Raw genomic sequence first — 18,455 nt, forward strand, 5'->3', positions numbered from 1 at the left:
ACTGAAAGTGAGTTTCGTATTCTTACAAATGAGATAAGTGTGTGTGATGATATTGCACTGAACTAACGAAGAGAATTGCTTTCCTCAATACTAGGAAAATTCAATTTATTTGAGTTGATATCAATTAAAATTGATGAAATCCTAGCTTGACATTTCGTTTTTTCACATTGTACACTTGAAACGTATCTTTTCCAACTCGGATTCCTGTGTTACTTGCAACCGAAACGAAAATGTACAAAGAAAACGTTAATTTCAAGCAAATATATCATATATCAATATTGATCACTCCAGGGAATCGAAAACAATTCGAAAAACACATCACAGTTACACCATCGCGTGACGAAAAAGGGTTACTAATTCAATATTGTTTGATAGTTTGTGTTAAGCATGCACCAAAATCTGAAATGTCAAAAGTAATTGATCACTCAAATAAAAATTCACGTTCGATTCACTTGAAAAATCACGTAAACTGGTTTCAAATGGCAAATTGAATGGCTTACGTGACGAAATTGAATGTTACACGAACATCCCCTAAAATGAATAGAGTCATCACATAAGATTTACGTGAATTGACCAAACGTCAAACAATCTACGTGAATTTCCAGTGTGAAAAACTGGATTTTGAAAATGGCGAACCGTGCCCCTCAAAGTGTGAGTAGTGTAAATATTTGCGAGAAATGTTATTTAGTTACAATTTTTTACTACATCGACCATTCCAGTATGAAAGTTTCCATGTGTTCGACTGGACCGAGTGCCTGCGTAAGTCCGGAAGTGTGCCCGCTCCTGTCGAATGCTTCAAAAAGGCCGTTGGTCCACCGAAAAACGAGTTCAGAATCGGCATGAAGCTAGAGACACTGGACCCATGTAATGCGAACTCAACCTGCATCGGTAGTGTTGTGTGAGTTCTCGGATCTCGACTTCAGCTTCGGTTGGATGGCAGGGACAACAAAACGATTTCTGGAGGCTTGTCGATTCGAGATCCCACGACGTTATTAGTTGCTTTTTATTTTCAACCGTTAAAATTTTATGCTAATTTTCTGAAATAAATATTTTATTTTTCATGGCATTTTTCATTTCCTAGATTTATATAAAAATCGGAAATCTCCCTTTTGACTTCAACCAGTATATAAAATAGTAATTCTCTGGTATCTAAATTTTGTATGAACTGATAGGTAAATGTGATATGAGCAGTACATTATATTTTACCTATGAAACACGTAGCTTTTACTGGATTATGCATTAAACAGTTTTTAAATGCCAGTCCATTAAAACCTACGTGAAAAGTAGGGTGGAAAATATTCACATAATTTTTCACGTGACTATAACATGATTATTATTTTGAGTGATCATGATGCCCACTTAGAGGTGGGAACTTTTCTATATTTTAAAGTTTGCTTTTTTCGGATGAAATGAAATATCGCATATAAACAATGCATCAATCAAAATAACAAACCGTTTAAAGTTCTGTTCAGAGTTAGAATTAACTTTATCGACTTTACATTCAAAAGTGATAAAGTGGTGTTCAACTTTTCTGAAAATAAAATGACCTAATATGATTTTCTAACATCAAGAAATTGTAATTTCGTTCTGCGTTAACCTTTAGAGTTAACATAGACTGAAAACATATTTCACATACACGTATATCCAAAAAGATTTTTGATTTAACAATGTATTCTCTCTCAAATTAGCAAAAGATCGTATTTTAAACCTTAACTTTTTTTCGTACAGTGCATATGGAGAACTGTTTATATGTTTGGAGTTGTTTGATTTGGTGTACTGATTGGAAAAGTTGTCATATGTGTATAAACAAAATTTGTAGTGTATTAGTAACCTTTTTTTCAACCGCAATGTTACTGTGATGTCGCTCGTGAATCGCAGGAGTGATCCATATTGATATATAATATATTTGTTTTGAGCGTCAACAACTTGATTTTGACGTAAAATTTGGGGAATATTTGCGGATCAATGATTGAGAAACTAAACCATTCGTCAAACTAAAACATTTATCTCTCTGGGATTGTGAGCCGGGTAACAATGCAATTCAGAAGAACTTCCGGAAAAAGATACTTTGAATGGCATTGATTTTGTTTTTTTTTTATTTTGGTTAGGGCATATTTTGTCAGATACTATTGCAATGCCCTCACCAAAGTTTTTCATTGAATTTCATTGAACTTGCAGCATTGCAAGAATAGCAACCCAGTCGTGAAGGAAAAATCGTCACCTTTCAAGCAATCCTTCACGTCAGCGTAACCGCGACGAGTAACAACAGAAATATCTTTTCACGGGCACTGGTCACTGCCATTGGCATAGTGACAGTGGTCTCGGTTTTTGGTAGAACTTCGGGAGAAAGTCGGATGAACTTTCTGTTTAAAATCGCAAGCTCAGCTTGTACTAAAATCTTCGGGCTTCACTTGAAAGTAAATGTTAGGAGCTCAAAAACCCATAGTTGGGATGAGTTAGCAGTTAGTCAGTTTCAGAGAGTTCGCGGAAAATATCCGTAAGTCTCGGGCGTCGACCAGTAGACAGTTCAGTCAGGTTCTCAGATAGTAACGCGGAAAGTCGCCATAGACGCCCGGATCAGTCAGTTTTGCAGTGCTTACCGTGACGTGAAGTTTTAATGCCATAATTACGTACAGTACTGTAGAATACTGTACCGGGGAAAATAATAGAAATAGTAGTTAAATAAGTTTGCTCAGGTAGGCCGGGAGGCAATGTACAGACCCGTGATCGGGCTGGAGAGCCTGAACGCGGTAACAAACGACAACGGTCAACGATGCGTAAACTTTGCAGCCTCCCGAGGAATGGTAGTTCGAAGCACTTTCTTCCCCCGCAAAGATATCCACAAAGCCACCGAGAGATCACCTGATCAACATACGGAAAATCAAATCGACCACGTTCTCATCGACGGGCGATTCTTCTCCGACGTCATCAATGTCCGCACTTACCGCAGTGCCACCATTGATTCTGACTACTACCTTGTCGCGGTTTGTATGCGCTCAAAACTATCGACGGTGCACAATACTCGTCGCACAGGAACGCCGGGACTCAACCTCGAGCAGCTACGTAGCATTCGTACTGCAGAGGAATACGCGCAACAACTGGAGCTAGTGCTACCAACGGAAGATGAGCTTGGCGCGGCGACTCTTGAAGACGGCTGGAGGAATATAAGGTCCGCCGTGAGTAGCACTGCTGTAACCGTTATAGGTACGAGGTTATCAAATCGAGAAAACGACTGGTTTGACGGCGAATGTCAGCAGTTGGTCGAAGAGAAGAAACAGACAGAACACGGTTTTCCGGAGGAAAAAGCGCTACCAGGAAGACGAAGATCGCGAAGCGATGGAACAGCTGTACCGCGCAAATGACACACGGAAGTTCTATGAGAAGGTGAACCGCTCACGTAGAGGCTACGCGCCACAGGACGAAATGTGCAGAGATACCAGTGGTAACCTTCTCACGAACGAACGTGAGGTGATCGACAGGTGGAAGCAGTACTATGACGAGCATCTGATTGGCGAAGCACAAGATACAGAGAACGGTACAAGAATCAATCTGGGTGTACGCTCAGCCGACGACAGATTCCCAGCCCCAGCGGAGATAATTGAGGAAATCGGCAATCTGAGGAACAACAAAGCCGTGGGCAATGACCAGTTGCCAGGCGAGCTGCTCAAACATGGAGGAGAGGCACTGGCTAGGACGATTTCTAGGATTCGGGAGGAGGAGATTCTACCGCAGGAAAGGATGGATGGAGTGGTATGTCCCGTCTACAAAAAGAGCGATAAGCTCGACTGTTGCAATTACCTCGCAATCACATTGCTGAACGCCGCCTACAAAGTACTCTCCCAAATCCTTTGCCATCGTCTATCACCAATAGCTAAGGAATTCGTAGGGCCGTACCAAGCGGGATTTACTGGAGCCCTCGCCACTACGGATCACATATTCGCGATAAGACAAGTACTCCAGAAGTGTCGTGAATACAACGTACCCACGCATCACCTATTCATTGACTTCAAAGCGGCATACGACACAATCGATCGAGAACAGCTATGGCAGATCATGCACGAATACGGTTTCCCGGATAAACTGGCGCGATTGGTCAAAGCAACGATGGATAGAGTGATGTGCTACGTCCGAGTATCTGGGACGCTCTCGAGTTCCTTCGAATCTCGGAGAGGGCTACGTCAAGGTGATGGACTTTCTTGTATCTTGTTCAATATTGCCCTGGAAGATGTGATTCGAAGAGCGAGGATCGATACGAGTGGCACGATCTTCCGTAAGTCCGTACAACTCTTTGGCTTCGCTGACGATATTGATATTGTGACACGTAACCTTGAGATGATGATGGAAACCTATATCGGACTGAAAGCTGAAGCTAGGCGTATCGTACTGGCCATAAATGCGTCGAAAACAAAATACATGAGAGGAAGAGGCTCTAGAGAAGAAATGGGCTCACTGGTGACCGCCGGTAATGACACGAGCAGAGAAATTAATAGACGTATTTTGGCAGGGAATCGTGCGTACTTTGGACTCAGAAAAACCCTCCGATCGAGAAAAGTACGCAACCGCACGAAACTGACCATCTACAAAACGCTCATTAGACCGGTTGTTCTCTATGGCCACGAGACCTGGACTATGCTGGCAGAGGACCAACGCGCCCTCAGTGTTTTCGAAAGAAAGGTACTGAGGACCATCTATGGCGGAGTGCAGATGGAAGACGGAACGTGGAGACGGCGTATGAATCACGAATTGCAAGTTTACCAAACTGGTCGATAGGCTGACCCAGGTCTACGGGTAAAAATCCAGTCGTGATAGCAGGAGAGATCAACGCATGGGCAACAGCGTGGGGTAGCCGCCACACAATACATCAAGAGAGCAGACGCTGCTGGAGACCCTCGATAAGCTAGACGTGGTACTGGGGAACGACGGGGCAATAAGTACCTTTCAGCGGAACGAAGTCGAGTCGTTTATCGACGCGACTGTTTGCAGTCCCGGCTTGGCCTGCTTCGATAACCTGTGTCAGGGTGCCAACTCCAACCCATGGGGCTATGCCTACAGGATGGTTATGGACAAAACGAGAGGGGCACTAGAACCGCCTGAACGTAGTCAGGCTAAGCTGAAGGAGATCATAAGGGACCTCTTCCCTCACCACGACACGACCCCCTGGACGCCAGCACCGCTACCAGCAAACAAGTTGTTGTCAGCGGCGAGATCGCTCGATACTAAGAAAGCCCCCGGGCCAGATGGTATCCCGGACGCGGCTCGATAATCTCAAAACCGGACATGTTCAGAGAGGTCATGCAGAGATGTCTGGACGAGCGCACGTTCCCGGACATTAGGAAAAGGCAGAGATTGGTACTATTACCGAAACCTGGAGAAGCTACTGGAGAGAATCATTCTGAACAGGCTAGCCCCGTTCATAGAGAAGGCGGGTGGATTGTCTAACGAACAATACGAGTTTCGAAAAGGCAGGTCTACGGCAGATGCCATAAAATCGGTGGTAGCCGCCGCGGAGGTCGCGATTCAACCCAAGCGGCGTGGAATTCGTTACTGCGCGGTAGTAACGCTTGACGTCAAAATGATGTTCAATAGTGCTTGTTGGGCGAATATCGCTAACTCCATACTTCAACTGGGAGTACCGGAAGAGCTGTACAAGATTCTGGAAAGCTCTACGTGATCGAGAAAAGCTTTCGCAGCACTCCTATTATGGCCGGAGTACTACAGGGATCCATCCTGGGCTCGCTCTTGTGGAATATAATGTACGATGGCGTACTGAGGTCCTCCCGGGCCCTAAGATAGTCGGGTTCGCGTGCGATATCATGCTAGCAGTTTATGGAGAATCCATCGAAGAGGTCAAACTGAGAGCATCACACTCGTAGCAGGAAACTCCAACTAGCGCATCATAAAACAGCGGTTTCTGGTGGTAAACAACAGAAAATTAGAGCAAGAAGCGTCCATCGCAGTCTGCGTGATAACGATCATGATGCCTATTGGACTGCTCATCGAGGAGGACGCGCAGTGCGGAGGGACAGGAACACCCGAGGGACTGTCTACGCAGCCTCCCTACGCGAGTGGCTAGTTTATTTATTCGACCAGTTCTTCTGTCAAATTTAAAACTGTTTTATTTATTCGACCAGTTCTTCTGTCAAATTTAAAGCTGGTCTACTATGCCGTTCTATTTTTTGTATATTTGAAACACGAGTAAAACACTGCTGGGGCTGCCAGTTTTTCTTGTTATAAAATTTAGATTTAAATTTTGTTACTGACATAAATTATGCATCTATAACTAGAACACTACTGAATATGCCCTTAGGCGACAATTAAAATTAAACAAAATTTTTAAATTTCTGCACTCGTTTCCTTGAAACTCCCGTGTAACTGTCAGAAAAATTCCAAGGATTGCTTCGAGTTGCATGCATTCCGGTTAGTTAGAGTTTTTGTTTGAATTCTGATTTATGTTTTGGTTCTTATATGATATCAGAAAGGATGAATTAATCTGATCGAATGTTCAGTATGTAGTATGAGCAAGGATATGTGTGGTGCGTTGCCTTCTAGCAAAGACATCATATTAACAAGATATCCAACTCTCACATTTCCCGAACAAATCATTGGCAACATCATTTTTTGCGAGTATGGCGCGCTCATGCGAGTCCGCATCCAATGTCGTACATAGAAGAAGGGGAGAGAAATGTCAAATTCGTTCGCGCTAAAATAGCAACACTGCGCATCCATACAATTGACATGATATGTTGAAGGCAGCGATGTCAGATCTACGGAGATCTCCGTAGATCTACGGATTCGAACATTTTCTACGGATCCGTAGACATAATCTACGGAAATTGAATTTTTCTACGGAAATCTACGGAAATTAAAATTTATCAACGGAGAACTACGGAAACTAGCTTTGTCTTGCGAGCAAAAAAAAAAAGCTTTCCACAGCGAAAGCTTCCAAAAAATGCCAATCTACGGAAATGACACTACTACTATCTGGCATCGCTGGTTGAATGTGATGCCATGCGATGGCGTTACTGAACTGAAAATTGAATACGCTCCAAGCTGACAGGGTCTGTTTCTAGGCTTTAATTCTAAACTTTTTTTCCATATTACTTCGTTTTAGATAAATTAAAACGAGCACTGAAATTGTTTTTAACTTTAAACTGTTAACGAATTACTATTTTCCAAAATCAAATTTTCCAAAATCAAATTAAAATTTTCAAAATGTTAAGGGCTTGATTAGATTCAAATCGATCTCCGCCTGCCGAAAACAGTCGAAACTGCCCTGCACTGCCGTGCCGTATCATCACATGAGATAAAAAGAGTTACTGATCTACAAAACCCTACAACCGGTTATCTTTACCGCTACTGTTCTTACTAGTAATACTTCGTTTTGAAATCACAATTGAATCCTCGAAGAGTCCGCTGAGGCCTTCCGATAGAGTCTCAATGCCTTAGTGGAATCTTCATGTACTCCTGCAGCTATGTTTTCTCGTCGATACCGAGTGCTTCGAATGGCTTCAGGTACGGAAGTGGTCGCTGGGGCCAAGTTTTCCGTTTCTTCAGCCCCTCACCGATGTGTTCCAGGTTCTTCAACTCTGCCAGTATAGGGTAGATCCGTTGTTCAATGAACTCGCCCGATGTCCACTAGATCAAGCCGGAAAAAAAGGAATTCATTAGATTGCTTGAACAAAACGAAAGACATTCATACTTACATGATCGTAAACATCAGCCAGCGTAGATGCGGCATTACGTGCCAAATTAGTTATTGAGTTCAGAAGTCGGTAATCCTCTCCCAGGAGGTCGTCCACACGAGGTCCCGAGGAGAAGTTGTGCCGTACGTTGTAGTCCGTCAACCAACCGCGCTTCTGTTTGACATCATCAATGTACTCCTTTGCTTCAGTCATCAAAGTCATCAGGCGTAGAACGAACCGGTAGATGACGCTACCGGGAAACATACATCGCGAAAAGGTAGACAGCATCGTATCTTTGTGCAGTTCAATCCAGGCGTGTCGGTCGCTGGTAGGTTCCGGACATGTTAAACTACTCAGAACGGGATTCGTTTTGGCATTGACGTCAAAGTAACCACGGGAAGCAGTCGACAGGCAGATAGCCAGCGAAGGAAGAGCCGTCGGAAGTAGTTCGCAGAGAATGGCAAAGTGATCGTAACGCTGCCAACCCGTCAGAGCCAAACCCTGTAGGCCATGCGTAAAACGAGTTCCTTCACCCTGCATGACCGCCAACCAACGAAGAGTGTTCTCCAGATGGCGTCGAATGGGAGGTAGCAGTAGTGCTTCACCGTGAGCACCTTTGAAAGCTGAGGCGGCCCATGCAGTGTTGAAAACCGAGGAATATTTTTCCCAGGTAGATGATTGAATAAACTTGTAAATATCTTCGGCGTAAACCCAAATCATTGGTTCGACTAATTTTCCAATGCCAGACGATTGAAGCATTTCCTGCGACATGTGCCGTAACATGTCGTCCCATATGATAATCTTCAGACTGGGCCACTTTTTGTTGATGATCGTAGCCACGTTGTAGACGTGATCCAAGAACAGCTGATCTTTGATTCGATTTTTGCACCGGTGGCAGTGTGCAATTTGATAAACCTCATCACAACCGATATGTATGTGAGTCAATTTGGGTGTCAATTTCTCGATGTCGTCCTTATGCAACAGGTTAATGTTCTGCGATGGAGTATGGTACTCGACCACCTGATCAAGCATTTCTTCAAGAAATATCATCGTAGAATTCTGACTTGGACACACGGCTTGCGGGGCATCGTCCTGTTCTCGGAGGTGTTGGAATTCCTGTAGCTTCAGCACAAACTCCAAATGCCCAAACGTTTGAACCAAGGGAATGACAGTGAGCCCCAGGGCGAATGCCGTTTTCAGGATATCCAATATATCATCTTTGCTGTAGGCGTTTTTCGCAGCAATCGAAGAAAGTGTTCCGCTGTACGGAAACATGTCTTCATATTCGAGCAGAATTCCTGTCGCACCCAACGTCTTCATTATGGGCATCAAACGTTTCAGATAAGAAATTTTCGGTGGAGCTCCCTTCAAGTCAATGTGAACCAAGCGCTGCAATGGCGGTGGATGACCGCCAGGACCAATACCGGCAATCACCGGAACACCCATCTTCTTCAGCTCGTGTTCGTAGTGGTTCTGATGTTCGGCTGCGATCCTCAGCTCCTCAGACGATTTTCTCTTTACAACATCCTGCTTGGAAATGCGAGGCTTTTCATCACGATCCTGCATAATGGCTTCCCATTCGTTGTAGAATTTTCCTGCAGTGAAAAAAAAACAACCCATTGAAATGTACATGTATAGCAAAATGTACTGCCTACAAGACTCACCTTTATTCCTCATCGAGAAGCCACTAGTCGGTTTGACAAACTTCACCCCGGCAGCGATAGCCGATTGGCCGTCGTCATTCGCCACATCGTCGTCATAGAATCCCAACCGTTGCAGGAGGCTTTCGTGGTGGCTAGCACTGCCCGCGCCACCACCTATCCCACCCAGCATCAGCTCCTTGACGGAAACGATTTTCCCACCATCGGACACGTGTGTCGTATAGAGGAATCCCCAGAACCACAAGGCCACCAAGAAGAGCAGCGCGGTGGTAAGCAGGAGAAGCTTTTTGCGCCAGAAAAGCATCAGTATCCGGGAGTGCATGGTGAATGTAGAGTTGCTGAAATGGCAGAGATTGGTTGTTCCATGTAGAATAATAGAGACTACAAAATAAACGGGAAAAGTAAGCGTTCGTTGGCAAGGAGCACAATGGAACAGACAGTAATGGAGTACTTTTAAATTTGTTCAGTTTACCAGCCAGTGAGATACTTTTTTGGTGTTAATGTTGTCGAATGTCGGATGATGCATGTGCATCAGTAAAGTAAAACAAAACTCATCTCAGAATGTGCATTAAAAATCCTGGATTAGGCTCAAACAATTTCAAATTTAGAACAAAATGATATTAAGCTGCAAAACATTATTCGAATGTAGAATCATTGTACCAATAATCATCTCATTAGTAGAGGCGCCATATTATTTTGTCGATTACTCGACTTTCAATCATCAAATTGTGATAAAACCGGATACAATATGTTTGCTTCGGCTCTAATAAGCAATACCGCAAAAAAATAGTTCGAAACATGTTCAATGCTGCTGTTATAGCGACGCGAAAGCTCGAAGCGAATGCCACCTATTTTCTTTCTACCCTGAAGGACAATCCATCAAACCGAGACAGCAGATTTCACTCTAACTATATGAGTTGACGTATATGAGATGACTACTGGAGCCGTTACCCTATTTCTATTTCACTTGTTAAAGCTGATCCTGTTGTCTTCTGGCTAGATCTTGCTTCTTGCCACTACTCGAAATCAACGGTAGAATGGTATATTACCAAAAATGTCACTTTCGTCCCAAAAGACATGAATCCACCAAATTGCCCACAACTTCGACCAATTGAGGAATTTTGGGCATTAACGAAGGCTCATGTCTCGGCAGCCGAAACCATCCAACAGTTCGAAAAATATTGGAAAAAAGTGTCAAAACTTGTCGCCAAGAAGTCAGTACGGAATTTTATGAGGAACGTTCGCAAGAAGGTGCGCCAGCTATTCTACAATGGCTAAGTAGCAAATGTTGAGAATAATATTCTGTTGTTGTAGTCTAATATTATCAGTATATCGAAAAAAAATTTGAATATCTAACACTTGTGAATTATTGACAGCGAAATCAAAGTGCGTCCATACTTTCTGGGACAGTCTTTAATTTATGGCCATACGAATCGTTTTCGTTTATGCTGGTTCCTGAATACCGGTTTTGGAAGTTTGGAAGGAATGTTCAATCGATTATTACACTTTTAGATTCAAATTCGATTCGATTTGCAGTTTCGACATGATAGGGTAATGAGTGAATAGAACTTTGAATTGCCGTTTGAAACGACGGTCATTAAATTAATGTCATGACTAAACACCGAAAAATATTCATGCAAAAAACACATGCGGATGATAAAAAAAGGTATCATCTCACTGCTAGGTGGATTAAGCACGTTTTTATTATAATTCTAACTATTATTAATTGCAGTACTTGCTGCTTTTATTAATGATATTACTTCACTATCACGGTAGTGCCGAATAAATATCAAATACATTACCATTATTGATTCATTTATCAACCACCCTACGCATACTGAACATTTTCAGAAAGGTTCAGTTTTCGTTCATCGGCGAATTAATTCATCATGTTTTCTGCAAAGGGTTGAGATACAATGGCTATGAAAATTCAATTCCCAAAAATCTTCTGTTCGAGAATAATATCAGATATATGAAATGTGCGAACTTTTTGAGCAGAATGTTCGCTAGTGAAGTTTTCACAACTGATTTTTTTGCCATGCGAAATCAGTTTCAGTGAGAATCGCGTTGTCAAATAATCAGTACTGAACTTCTCTGCAGTGAGTTTTCTGATCGATGATTTTTCTTGTCTAAAAATCACATCTGAAAATTTTTAGTCGCGATTTATGATTTATTTATTATTTAGATTTTTTCCCAACACTGAATGACAATAATATCAAAATCTCTATACAAACCTGGAATGTTACCTAGTCGATCATCAAAAATGGCCTATTAATTGACTGGAAAAGTGCCTATCAAATAAGGCCCTGTATAACATTTTAGTTAATTCATGATTATAAAGAAATGGTAAGCCAATCCTGATAAATGAAATGGAAATTATAGAATACACCTAAATTTATTACCTCCTCTTGTAATTTTCTTTGAATACTTCAGAGCATGCTCCAATGCATTTCACAAAAGTTAGATACAAGATACGACTAAGCATAAAGACATTAAAAAACAACAACTTTTAGGTTCATTTCATATATACACGGATAAAAATCCATTGCAGGTACCATGATTAGGAAATCATTAAACGTATTTTCTAATGGGATCATATCTATTATTAATGATATGATGAGCAAAATGATTTAAATCGTGACAATTTCTATGGAATTTACTCACAAAATCATCACTAATAGCAGACCCTGTCAGCTGGGAGCGATATCAATCTTCAATTCTGCAACGGAATCATATTCACGAATTTAGCTTTTCTCTCCCCTACTTCTATGTACGAGATTCGATGCGGACTCGCCTAAGTGCGCCATGGTCGCAAAAAAGGATGTTGCCAATGATTTGTCCGGGAAATGTGAGAGCTGAATATTTATTTATCTATTTATTTATTTATTTATTTTGAAGCAGGGAAAAGCCCGATGGAGATGAAATTTGGCAATCTCTCTCTCTCCAGCAGGCATAAAACCTCCTCATCATTTGTATCAACAGATTACAATGATCCAACAGATACATTTGGGCTTAACACTAACAATTAATACTAAATCTATAACCCTATCTATAACTGGTTGATGACACCAAGCATTACAGGGCAGTAATAGCGCTCTTGCTTAAATGGTGAGAGAGAGAAGAAAAAAGTGGGTAGGTAAATGTTATATAAGGGTTGGTAAGGGGTCGGCATGTAGATCTAATTAGTGGTCAAAAAGATGATGGAAGACAGAGAAAACGACGGGATTAGAATCGGCATGAAGATCTAGTTAGTGATCGAAAAGCGGAATGACATGATGTCTTTGGTAATAGATATGGTCTCATGAGAAATAATGTTTCATGATATTCATGATTTATCACTCATGGATTTGTATCCGTGTACAAATTTCTAATTATAATGGACGCTCTCAGCGATTCAAGATAGATTGCTTGCGAATGAAAAAATTGACCATTAGATTCTTTTATACTAATTGATTCTACCCTTTCCAGCAATTCTTATAACTGTTTTCGATCGTTAATGGAGATTTCAATATGCACACGAGCCATTCGAAAAATGAATCAATTTTTAAGCGTACAATATTGAAGTAATGCTTTCGAATCAAGTTAAATGTTGGGAACGGATATAGCGTGATGGGTAAGTCGATGCCTTTTACGCTGCCCATCTGGGTTCGATTCCCAACCCCACACATAGGGTCAGAAAGTTTTTCTGGCCCGAAGTGGCGAATGACCTTATGGTTAAAACCTCTATAATAGAAAAAGAAGAAATAATGTGACAAATCCATCCACGATTCACCGGGGCATAAGCGCTTCAAACTAGGTCCGAAAACTCCTATCGTCGATAGCTCTAAATTGACCTGCTAGTTACCGGAGAATCCAAATTAACAGCTAATTTGTATTCAATATACTCAAGCGAACACACATCCACACACCGCGCACAGGGCAAAAGCGACTATCCAGCGAGCGAATGGATGTAAATTTTAGTTTTGTCCTTTACTAGACAAGCTACCTGTTTCGTTTTTTTTGCGAAGATTCATACTGTGCAGAACGGAGCGCTACTTTGTTATGCATGACGTGAATTCTCCCTAAACCGATCGAACCAGAATTGTTACTGGATAAAATGCGATGTGTGAAGCAACGATCGAAGCCGTCGGCCGTACGAGAGGAATCAAACGGATGATATCATTACGGCACACTGTAATTGGTTCGTGAAAACATAGATCGATTTAAACCAATTTGTCAATGGTGTGCTTTTGAAATAAGTTTAAGTTGAATGTTTCCGAATCGATTGGACGTTAAATTACATCAATACATCAACAAATGATTGAGTTATTATCGTTAAAAATTATGACAACCCACGTAACGTAACCCATGCAACTAGTTATGCTTTTTTAAATTGACACCCGGCCCCATATTGTGAAGAGTAAGGAATATTTAATGCCAAAATTCTGTTTATTATTCCGGCCGGCCACAGCCAAATCTGTTTCATTGTAGCGCCGACCACAGTCTTTTGTTTCCAAAAATTGATAGAACATATCAACACTCGATTTATACTTAATCCTATAGCTTTTAAGAATTTTTTAAACTTTCTAGATCTTAATACTACTTGTGTCGTTTTACTTCAATTCGTTATAGTTCGTTATCTGTAAATCATACAAAAATGTTGTCGGAGAAGAAGTTGTAAGAAATCGATTGCTTACTCTACTTAAGGGCATTTGCCAAACTTTATGTTCATGACAAAAAACAGTCGTTTAAACACTAGAATATAATTCTACAGATCAAATGCAATACCTTCCTTCTAGAACTAGTTGTATTTGAGATATTTAATTGTGAAATTCAATGAACTCAGATTTTTATTGAACTGTACAATTTTATTTAAATGCAATGAAAAATTTGATTTGTCTTTTCTAATGAAGTAGTTTATTTCACATGCATTTAAAGTTTGCAATTGATTCTTTAACAATTTATGTCGTTTTCGTTTGAGAAACTGAAACTGTCACGGGGTAGTTTCATCAAACAAACACTTTTAACGAAACTATGTAGATTTCGCACTTAGCAACGAAGGCTTGAGTAAACCCGATATAAAAACCAGGTACGAAACTGACTCGATTTTCAGTTCAACAATGTTAAAACTAGGTTCGAAACTGGCTTAAACCGAACGGTTTGACAGCAGTTAGAGTGGAAATTGGATTAGGTTTGGCATCAAGTGAAAACGACATTATAATGAAATGATAATTCTAACGCCATAAATTGTCATGACAACTTGCTCTCTACGATAAATTTGAAGTTTAGGAGCGGAGATTTGCACTTCCACTGAGCGTAAATAAACGTAAATAATTGTTTTCTCTCAACGAAAATTACAGAAATTACGTCATTTTTCAACATCTCTTACAAAACCTGATATCAATCGAGCATTTCATATTCAACCCGTGTGTCGATGTTTGTTCCGTTCGGCAGTTTCGTGCCACTTGAATTTCAAACGATTTCAGTTTAGCTGCGATAGGAATGAAACCGAAAAACCACTTTTTTACATCAACCCGCCTAGCCAGTCAGCCAGTCAGCCAGCAAACGAACCAACTTTATCATTGACCAGCCTGTGGCGTACCGAGTGCCGACAAATTCACATTCTTTGGCAAATTCTTGAAGACACATTCATTGCATTGCGGTAAAGTGGCGAAAATGTTGAAATCGCATCCGGCTCGGTGCAATGAGAATGCTACGGAGGATGGAGCCCCCAAGAAGCAAATGCATTCGGGCTTTTTTTGGACGATGAATTTCCTGCAATAAAATACGTTTGGTAAAATAAAGAATAAAAAGGACACATGGAAAACCGAAACGGAAATAACCACATAAGAAGAGTATTTCAGTGTACAATCAGTGTATTGCAATCTGATGAAGGAATTCGCCGTTAGCTTCAGTTTGGAAAATTGGGGTTTTAAACTTGTTTGGTGCCCGATAGAATGAGAATGTTCTAGCTTCTTGAGTTGCTAGTGGAGATTCGTAGATTTACATGAAGCATTGGTTGCTAAGAGACCAGACTTGTTATTGTCACTATATCAACAAGAACCATTTTTAATCCACCTAGTTGTGTAATGATACCTTTATTATATTACTAATATTAAAAAAAACTTTTTTTTTTCAAACTTGAATAAAATTAGAATCTTCCTTTGGGAATAAACTAACTAACCTTTTCAATTTTTTAAACAGTAATGGCAAGTTAATGAGAATTTTTTTTCATTTTGCATCGTTGCACTAAATGACGGATTGAAATTTCAAACACACTTCACCCTATAGTTCCTGAACCGGAAGATGGACCCTGATCGAAATTCAACAGTGACCTATTGGACTATGATACCTTTTATTTGAGCCGATTTTGTGAAATCGGTCAAGCAATTTCCGAGAAAAATGAGTGACATTATTTGACACATACTCAAACACATCCATACATACACGCAAACCGGCATTGCTGAGCTCGATTAACTGTGCAGGAATGGTATCAGGCATGTCCAAACACTGCACTGCACTGCGTGCTTCATATAACCACAGACTAACAGACAGGACACTCAAATTAGATTCTTCAATCATTTTAACGGTCATTTCGAATATTCCTTTATTTGGGACAGTACTCACATGTGTCATGATGGCGCCACGTTACCCTATCAAAAACATCCTGTCTGTCATCTATACTGTGTTTATTTTTTTCATTTACCAACAGAGTTGCCATTCATGCAGAATTACCTGTAATGTATTGATTTGTATACGTCCATGCGAATTTCATGCAGGATACAGATTTAATACATATTGCCAAAACTATATACAGAATTATGCCTACTTCTCATCCTCCAACGCAATACAAAATCGAACCCGTTTTGTTACAATATTCACTTGCTTCTGGTCTGCCGCCACTTAATTTCGGGTGAAAACTACCAACACATTAAAAAATAGTCTAGATAAACAACGTTGAGTCAAATAAATGGTTACCTTCCAACATCGCGAAAAAGTTAAATATATTATCAACGTAATCCAATAATTTATTGTGACGATTCATTTTCAACAATTTTGATGAAATCAGGCATCCCTGCAAGCAGCTGATCGGTGTTGACAAACGAGGGGAAACCAACTAGTAAAAAAACTTTTACGTAACACAAGGGGTGTACCGATAGTAAATAGTTCGCGCAGTACAATATAGGTGGAACTAGTGCATTACGAAAAATTATTTTTATAAGAATTTACTCATACTGTCATGTCTGTTAGTCTGTGATATAACCACCGCCACCGCGTGTATTGAGAATGCCATTGCGTGCTAGTGCACAAAGAGAAACACGAAACGCAATATCCGAAGCCACGGTGCTCGTGGCGCTGTTTTATTTTCGGCACTGGTGTTTCAAGCTTCGGCATACACCGAAACCGCGTGTTTTCAGTTTCGCTAAACACCGGAGCCGAGTGTTTTCAATTTCGCGAAGGAACCGAAGAGCACCAATGCGTTGGTAATATTGTCAATCAATTGAATTCAATCAGACGTTTATTGATGAAAAAAGAATTAATCATTCAAACGCATTTTTCGTCATACCGTGGCGCTATAGGTGCTTATAGTACAAGCAACGTATATGGCAAAATCGGAAACACTCGGCTTCGGTGTTTGCCGAAGTCAGGAACACTCGACTTCAATGCTGCCCGAAAATCCAAGCACCGGTGGTTGACAATTACACGACCACCACTACGGGTGCTTTTTCTACTGCGTTCGGTGTTATTTTTTCAACACGGGCACGAAGCGTAGCATTCAATACTCCTGGTGGTGTGCTCACGACGGAAGGTGAGTACCGTGCAGAACGGATCCGTGTTTTTGCCATGCCTGAATGGTATAGCACACTTGAACCTTCGGGCCAATTATCACTAGTAAATTTTTCAAGTAATTGCATATACTTTCTATATGACAGAGGCAAAAAGTATACCTTATAGAATAGCATCGTTGTCATGGTTCTGTTATAATTCTAACAAGTGGGTGCAGACTATGTAAATAGAATATCAAGGATGGTAAACACTACAAATGGGTCCATGTGCTAATGACGGTTTATCTGTATCAACCTTTCTTGCTATTGTTTTAATTTTTTAAAATTTACTTTTAATTTTAATTTTTAATTTTCTTTCTAAAATTTCTTTTGATAAGATCTTGGTCATAATGTAAGATAGTAAAACGAAATGATTGTCAATAACATTACAATACGCTACCTCTAAATAAGAAGTAAATGTAATTTTCAGATTGAATTTAATAATTCATTTCGTTGCGCTTTAATTTCTTATCATTCTCATATACAGATTTTTAATACAGAATTTTGATCCCCCGATACAGATTTACGGATTCCCGAAAATTATAGATTTAAATGTGGTAACCCGGCACGCTATACGAAATTCAACAGAGAACGCTGCAAACGGAGCGAAGTCAATGGTGTTTTCTTCTTCCGTAGCAGCACATAACGGTTTTGCATCGTCATTTTGAATGACGATTCGAACGTTTTGATACTCATCGCCTTATACTTTCGGAACCGGAAGTCGGAAATGGATGAAATTGCACCGTATCTTTTAAGACAATGAGAGCTTTATTTGAATCATAATTTGTGAAAATCGGTCAAACCGTTCCACAGTGGGAAAAACCCAGGAACCCAAATGCCCAACAGCTTTAGTGTTTTCTATAGTATTTGTTCTGTAACTTGAAAATAAATCGGGTGCGGTCTACTGAAAAAGCTTGATTTTATGTAAAAATGTCTGGAGAATCGAATGGAAATGTGTAAAATGGCTGCAAGAAACGTTTTGGTGGCTATTTTACTCCATTTCCTCCATTTCATGATATCTTATTGTAAATTGTCCTTAAATCTCGGTAAAACCTATCGGAAGTTTACTAAATCTAGCTTATATTATGTGAAAAAATCCGTAGAATCGAATGCCAAAACTTATACTGGCCGCACGAAACGTTTTTGTGACTATTTTACCCCGATTCCTCCAATATGTGAAATTTTCATCTAAATTACCCTTATGTCTTAAGTAAACCACGTTGAAGGCATACGCAAACTATCTGAAAGGCTGTCCCAGAAAGTATGGACGCATCCAAAAACCGCTGCCATTTTGCAATGGTTCAGAA

The 18,455-nt window shown here is 40.5% G+C and overlaps 2 protein-coding genes across 3 annotated transcripts in view; one reads left to right on the forward strand and one right to left on the reverse strand.

Annotated features, from left to right (window-relative positions):
- Positions 1–18,455, forward strand: part of LOC131430720 (sex-regulated protein janus-A-like) — a 428,138-nt gene that overhangs the window by 166,130 nt on the left and 243,553 nt on the right. The gene's annotated exons all lie outside the window — the stretch shown is intronic.
- The window catches only part of LOC131430714 (hexosaminidase D), a 38,038-nt gene that overhangs the window by 16,500 nt on the left and 3,083 nt on the right, over positions 1–18,455 (reverse strand). The window contains exons 2-4 of one of the 2 annotated variants that reach the window (XR_009229557.1): positions 9,347–9,681; positions 7,704–9,277; positions 7,376–7,635 (exon numbers count right to left, since the gene is read on the reverse strand). Coding sequence is in view for 1 of the 2 variants with exons in the window: in XM_058595901.1 (XP_058451884.1) it covers positions 7,471–7,635; positions 7,704–9,277; positions 9,347–9,665 (2,058 nt within the window). In the remaining variant the exon portion in view is untranslated. Of the gene's footprint in view, positions 1–71; positions 7,636–7,703; positions 9,278–9,346; positions 9,682–18,455 lie in introns of those variants that run through there. The other variant, XM_058595901.1, reaches the window with a different exon arrangement.

The sequence above is a fragment of the Malaya genurostris genome, chromosome 2 (assembly GCF_030247185.1).
Source record: "Malaya genurostris strain Urasoe2022 chromosome 2, Malgen_1.1, whole genome shotgun sequence".
Classification (NCBI taxonomy): Eukaryota; Metazoa; Arthropoda; class Insecta; order Diptera; family Culicidae; genus Malaya; species Malaya genurostris.